This window comes from Sinocyclocheilus rhinocerous, unplaced genomic scaffold (genome assembly GCF_001515625.1).
Source record: "Sinocyclocheilus rhinocerous isolate Xijiao unplaced genomic scaffold, SAMN03320098_v1.1 scaffold86, whole genome shotgun sequence".
Taxonomy (NCBI): domain Eukaryota; kingdom Metazoa; phylum Chordata; class Actinopteri; order Cypriniformes; family Cyprinidae; genus Sinocyclocheilus; species Sinocyclocheilus rhinocerous.
The window spans coordinates 86,067-92,879 of NW_015650012.1; the positions used below are offsets into that span (position 1 = coordinate 86,067).

Here is a 6,813-nt window from a genome sequence, read left to right on the forward strand (position 1 = left end):
GTACTGGCAATTATATTTTGTGCTTTTTATTTTTACATAATTCTGGCCTTAAAGCCATAGCTAAAATAAATAAAATAAAATTCCAACAGACATTATAAAAACATGATGATATTGACATTGACATGACATTGGTTAGGAGGACAGAATTCACCCAAAAAATCCTAATTTAACACAATTACCAGGTGTATGAAACCAACATACTAAGCCACTGCTAAAGAACAGTGCAATTGGACTTTTGACTCAAAACCTGTTTTGTTTACTTTCTACAAACTCAATGACCAGCACCAGTTTTGGCAAATACACGTAGAAAAACCACAACACTATCATCTCCTGTCTCTTTCTCTTTCAGGGCTCACACACATTCAAGCCCAGACCCACACTTTTCGCCATGGGTCTGTGAAATTGTGTGTACATTCCTGCAGTCATGTGTTCAGACTGAGCTGAGCTGAGTCACAAGCTGAGAGAGAAAAAGAAACGACACAAAATAAAGAGATAGAGGAAGAGCACAAGGGGGAGGGTTTAAAAGTAGGTTTGCATTCACATAAAGGAGGAAGAAACACTCACAGAGAGTGAAAGAGAAAGAGAGATCTTACGAGACCACGAGAGGAGCCTGATGGGGGAAAAAAATGAGAGAAAGACAAAACAAATATGAAGAGATAAATAAATGAGAGTTAAAAGTGGGAGGAGCCTAACAAGGAAAAAAGAGCGAAGGTTGTGGCAATAGCAGACATGACTGAGAAGAAGCTGAGGCAGACACAATGAGAGAAAAGAAGAGATGGATTTGCTGTCACATTCACACTCTGTTCTTCAGCAGTTAAACATGTTTGCTGTATTCAAAAACTAGCAAAGGTGAGTAAGAATGAGATGGAGGGATCATTTTCAGGGTAAGCTATATATACCATACATGCCGTATAATATCTGTGTCTATCATTTTCTTCAGCTTGCAGGCTGCAGTGGAGTCAGCTGTGAATGCTATCGTGTCTTACAGGTTTGTTGAAATTGCTGTAAAAGCATCATGATTTGAGTTCCCCGGGTCACAGCGGTAAAACGTTAACAGCTCTCTGAAGCAGTTTCTCTATAATGATGCATATTATGTAACAACACTGCTTGCAGCCACTTACAATAACTCAGAAGAACATACAGAATTTTGAAAAAAAACAAAAAAAAAAGGTTAAGAAATGCTGTCAGTTTCTTTATTGTTGAGAAACCTAACATCTTCCTCACTTTCTTGTACACGAAACTTTAAAACGAGAAGCTGACTGCAAGATTGGTGTTTCCTGACCTTAAACAGGCAGTGCAACGTGCCAAAAGCATCGACTGAGACAAACTGAGCCCTGACCAAAGGTTTGCCATCGTCATTGACATTTTTTGGCTATTTGAAGTTTGCACCCTTCTTTTGAGTTTCCTTTCTGAGTGTGAGATCTCATTTGACTGCTATTTAGAATTATGGATTTATATTATGAATTGTGCTTTTCTTACATTATACATATTACATTATGTCTTGACCTTCCTAGACATCATTAGTTTGTTGTGCTTGTTGAGGCAATATATTGTGGCCGTAAATTAAAGTCGGCATGAAATGAAAATCTTTTTACTAAAATCCATGTTATAGATCTTATTGTGATTCATTACCTCATCATTTTTAATTAAAATGTCAAAACAATGTCTCAAATGTTTTTTCTTTTTCGATATTCTGTTATACTCGGGATGTACGTCACAGTATGGATGAAATGATTACTAATGGATAAATGATAACTAAATTAAAATGAGAAACCAATGAGGCCATCATGTACCTTAAACAAAGTAACAAATGAATCAAACTTGGCCATGATTTAACTAAAACGAGGAAACTATTTAATAAGTTGTGGAAACATATTCTTAATGTGTGGCCATGAAACCTTTTTTCCTGCCTAACATGTAGTTGTTGTTGTTTTTTTTTAAATATTTTTTGGGGCTATTTTGCTTCCATAGCATATCTTATTTCAGGCTAGTGGAAAGAAAACATTCAAAACTACACATTTAAGTTTTTATTTAATTAGACTTTATCTATTTGCTTCTGTAGATTTCAATTACAATACATACATAAGGCATTTTCTCAAAATAAAATTCTCATGCACTGAGCCAGAAATCTCCACTTCAGAAGCACTTACATACATCAAACTCTACAGTGAATAACACACCGCTCATCCGGGTACTACGAGTTATCTTGACCGGTACTACTTATATGCTTAACGAGTCACTCCGCTATCGTTGACTGTCTGGCGCCATCTTGTGACTGAAAACACTTAACCACCGCGTGTTACAATGGAAGACTTCAGCATTAATTTCAACATATATGGTAAAAACAAATCTTTTTAGCCGTGTAATAAGCGGGATAATGTACATCCAGCCGGTTGTTATCTCAGAATAAACCCCTTCAGGCTGATACAAGACCCCTCCGCTTCGTGTCGGGGTCCTGATCACCCTGTCGGGGTTTATTCTGAGATAACAACCAGCTGGATGTACATTATCCCTTACATATTTAATATATAAACGTAACATTTTTATTAAATATATACATGCATGTGTGTGTATTTATATATACATAATAAATATACACAGTACACACACATATACTATGTAAACAAAAACTTTTATTTTGAATGATTAATTGTTTGACAGCACTTATATATATATATGTGTGTGTGTGTGTGTGTGTTGTTGTTGTTGTTGTTGTTGATAAAAATATAAATCCACCATCCCCTCTGTAAAAAAAAACACAATAATTCTGAACCTGGCTTGAGATTTATGTCCTTGAAAAGTATGGTGATGGTATGGTAGTATGGTATGGTAAATGAGTGAAGTATGGTGATATCTATTTGTTAAAATATTTACCCTATTGGTGTTTTGCCTTGAGCACTCATTTTGAATAGTGTGATCATATTTTTCTTTTATAGGCAACTTAAATTGCAAGTGTTGCAACAAATTGACAGTGTTTGGTAATATTTCGGTGTGTGTGTTTTCCAGCAGGTTCTGACAGTGGCGGTCACCATGGAGGAGAGGGAGCGGCAGTCTAATGGAGAGAAAAGAGGTGATGTTGAATCCCCCACAGCCACAGGACAGTCAGTCACAGCAGGAGAACCAGGCACAGCGTCCACATGGAGGAATGGTACGTATTGCCCCGTTTCTCTCTATGCCTGTCCTCTTTCAGTATTAATATCAAACCAGCTAACCAAAATCATCAAACACTGAGTGGGAATGTGACTGCAGTGTGATTTTTACCGTCCTGAATTAAATGCTTGTACTGCTCTGATGAGTCTTTCATAACTTGCATACTGCAGATCTTCTTTAAGGCCACAGGAATAGAAAATATGTGACCCAGTTAATCCACTTTCCTTCTTTCAAATGCATTACTTTCATTTTTCATTCTTAATAGGCTTAATCTTGCTCAAATTCTCCCTGACAGCAAGAGACACCAGCTATTAAAGATGAGATTTCAGTTTTAAATTGTTTATTGACCTCAGCTGGTGTCTTTCTGTCAGGTCAGTGTGTGGCGTCTGTGTCCACATCCACTTGGTTCACTCCCGCCTTTGACTTCTCACACTGCAGGACCCTTCTGGAAACCAAAGGCTTCCAGGCTAGTAAATTTCAGGCATCCGATCATTTCTATGCATTTCTAAATTATTCAACGTCTTACTTCCATGTTGTATTTTGATGTTAAATCTATTTCAGATTCCAGCAGAAGACTTTGAGGGTCCACTTCATTTAGCGCTGGACCACCCATCCATCAGAAGATACCTGCTTTTCAACTCAAGCATTTTTAATGTCATCATGGCCCCAGTAAGACACACACTGTTAAACACAGCTGATCACACACATTCCAGCACTGAGCAAAGACAATAGGACTCTGGGAAACTCATAGAACCTGTTATGTGTATGCCCAGGTCATATTTTAATCCAAAATCAAAAGAAAGACAAGTGTTAAGACAAGACTCTTAAAAAAAAATGACTTACTTTTTTTTTTAATTATTATTATTAGAACCATTACGATTTTCATTACTGTATTGTAAAAAAAAAAAAAAAAAAAAAAAAAAAATCTCACTTTCACTAATTAAACCAATATATTAAATGGTAAATTTAAAAAAAAGTAAATTATTTAAATGTTTATTAAGTTGTATTTATTTAAATCATTGTAGTATTGCTGTTGTGCCTTTAATTTAGGCTGATTTAAATAAAAAATGTATTAATGGCCTTTCACACCAAGAACGATAACTAAAAAGATAAGTCGACTGTGTTGTTATCATTATAGTTGTGGTATGAATTTCCATATTCTTGATTATTAAAACCTTATATTTTATCGTTACTGTTTTAAGCTATTGTCCTTGGTGTAAACAGGCCTTTATAATAATATCTTTACTGTAATACCGTAAAAAATACTGCATTGTAATAATAAGAAACTGATGAGAATCACCAATAAATATAATGGTAATTATTAAAAATGTAAAATGTTCAGAAGCTGTATGGTAACGAATACAAGATTTTATTAATTTTTTTTGAGTCCCAGCTTGCGGACCTTTCCTGATCCCGGCCCCCTCTCTCTTTCCCCCTTTGCTTCCTGTCTACAATACTGTCCTATCCTAATAAAATGCCAAAAATAAATCTTTAAAAAAAAGTAATGAAGCAAATATGGTCACAATTTAAATAAAAAGAGGGAACAAAATAAGAAGTCATTTGAATGAATTCTTAATTTGTGGTTAAGGATTGATAGTTAACTAACTATTCAACAGTACAAGAAAACAAAAAAATTGTGCAATTGGATTCAGAAATCAAGTTCTTCACCGGCTTGACATTATGACCATTATACCATATGACCACCTTTCACTATTTTGCACAAAGCACTTCCAGTTCAGTAGATAGCAGAAATAAGCAGGCAGGAATTTGGAGGATCAGATGACTGCAGGAAACACAGGACTGTTTTGCGTGTTACGTGTCTGTTGCAGCTCTTGTATCTGGTGCTGTGGTGCACTGTGTACTCGACCATTCACATGCACCTCGATGGCAGCTCAACGGACTTCTGGGTGCTCTGCCTGTGTGTCAGTCTGGTGTCCGTGATCCTCACCGCCGCCATCAACCTCATCTTCCACTACAGCAACAAAGAGGTGGGCTGTCACTGTCTCTTTCTAGTAAAAATGAACCCGTATTCCCTTTTAATGCAGATTTGAATGTAGCTAAGATAACAGGTGCATCTGTTTCAGATCAACATGAACACAGACGTGCGGTTGGTGGGGGTTAATGAGCACATGGTCAGGCACAAGCTGCTGTTGGGAGTGGCTGACTGGGTCCAGAAATGCAGAGGAAATCTGCAGGTAATGACTTCTGCACTATAATGCGTGTTTACTGTATACCGTATTGATCACCAGCGTTGATTGTGCGATGTACTTTGTGCACAATTTTATGCGATAAAGCTTGCCAGAAAATATTACTGATTAACCAGTACATGTGGTGTCTTACTCACAAAACAACATTTCCCATCATCCTCTGTGGCTGCATGAGAAATTTAAAGGGATATTTCACCTAAATATGAACACTGTCATCATTTCTTACTCACCCTCATGCAGAGGTGTAAAGTATTTGAGTAAATGTAATTAATTACTGTACTTGAGTATCTTTTTGTATACTCTGTAGTTTTACCGAATAGATATTATAAGATATTAGCAACTTTTACTCTCGACTTCAGTACATTTTTGAATAAGCATCTGTACTCTTTACTCCAGTACATTTGTAATGAGTGTTGCAATCACACATTACATTTTGCATGGACCTAGCTTTTTCTGCAGCGGTTTGTTTGTGCTACAAAGGAAGTGATATCACCAACTACAGGGCACTGAAAGTACTATATCTTGTGCGCTTTGCCCTTTCTCACCCAAACTTGTCAACAAGGCTGCTTTATGTGAATGCAAGATCAAAACGGCAATGAGGCCAAAACCATTTTCATTATTCTCCGTTATTCTTATCCTGTTATTTAATTCAATAAACAAATTAAGGAAAAAAAAAAACAAACAAAAAAAAAAAAAACTTTACATTATTTTATTTATCCGTTATACTGGAGACCTTTTTGAAGGATTTTTGTGTTGTTGTTGCTGTTTTGTTTTTGCAATTTTTGAGGTGTTCAGTTTTATTTTGGTTTTTGAAAATAAACGTGATTGCTCTTCTCACAAATCAACCCTTTCTTGTTTTTCACTCTTTGACAAATGCATCTTTGAGTCTATATTTAGTATAAGTAAAACACTTAAGTACTGTTAAAATCAGATACTCAAGTTTTACTCAAGTTGTTTTGAAATTGGTGACTTGTAACTTGTAGTGGAGTAATTTTCACTGTAAGGTACCTGTACTTTTCCTCAAGTTGAGTTTTCAGGTTCTCCTTACACCTCTGCCCTCGTGCCGCTCCAAACCTGTTTGACGCTCTTTCTTTTGCATAATGTCTCGGTGTTATTTTTGTCCATACAAAGTCATCGTTCACCAAAATATTTCATGTTGGTTATCAACATTCTTCAAAATATCAACCTTTGTGTTCCAGGGAATACATAAAGTCAAACAGGTTTGGAAAGACATTAAAGGGGTCATATGATGCTGCTAAAAAGAACATTATTTTGTGTATTTGGTGTAATGAAATGTGTTTATGTGGTTTAAAGTTAAAAAAACACATTATTTTCCACATACTGTACATTATTGTTTCTCCTCTATGCCCCGCCTTTCTGAAACGCGTCGATTTTTACAAAACTAATCGGTCTGAAAAGCGAGGTGTGCTCTGATTAGCCAGCTATCCAGTGCGTT

At 36.1% G+C, this 6,813-nt stretch overlaps 1 protein-coding gene across 4 annotated transcripts in view; it reads left to right on the forward strand.

The window, feature by feature from the left end:
* Positions 1–504: 504 nt before the first annotated feature.
* Positions 505–6,813, forward strand: part of LOC107711322 (transmembrane protein C9orf91-like) — a 9,221-nt gene continuing 2,912 nt past the window's right edge. The window contains exons 1-8 of one of the 4 annotated variants that reach the window (XM_016516291.1): positions 505–849; positions 941–1,042; positions 1,292–1,344; positions 3,007–3,148; positions 3,522–3,616; positions 3,712–3,819; positions 4,980–5,138; positions 5,235–5,345. In XM_016516291.1, the coding sequence (XP_016371777.1) occupies positions 3,031–3,148; positions 3,522–3,616; positions 3,712–3,819; positions 4,980–5,138; positions 5,235–5,345 (591 nt within the window). In that variant the 5' untranslated portion in view covers positions 505–849; positions 941–1,042; positions 1,292–1,344; positions 3,007–3,030. Of the gene's footprint in view, positions 850–940; positions 1,043–1,255; positions 1,345–3,006; positions 3,149–3,521; positions 3,617–3,711; positions 3,820–4,979; positions 5,139–5,234; positions 5,346–6,813 lie in introns of all 4 variants that reach the window. The other 3 variants (XM_016516294.1, XM_016516292.1, XM_016516293.1) reach the window with 3 other exon arrangements.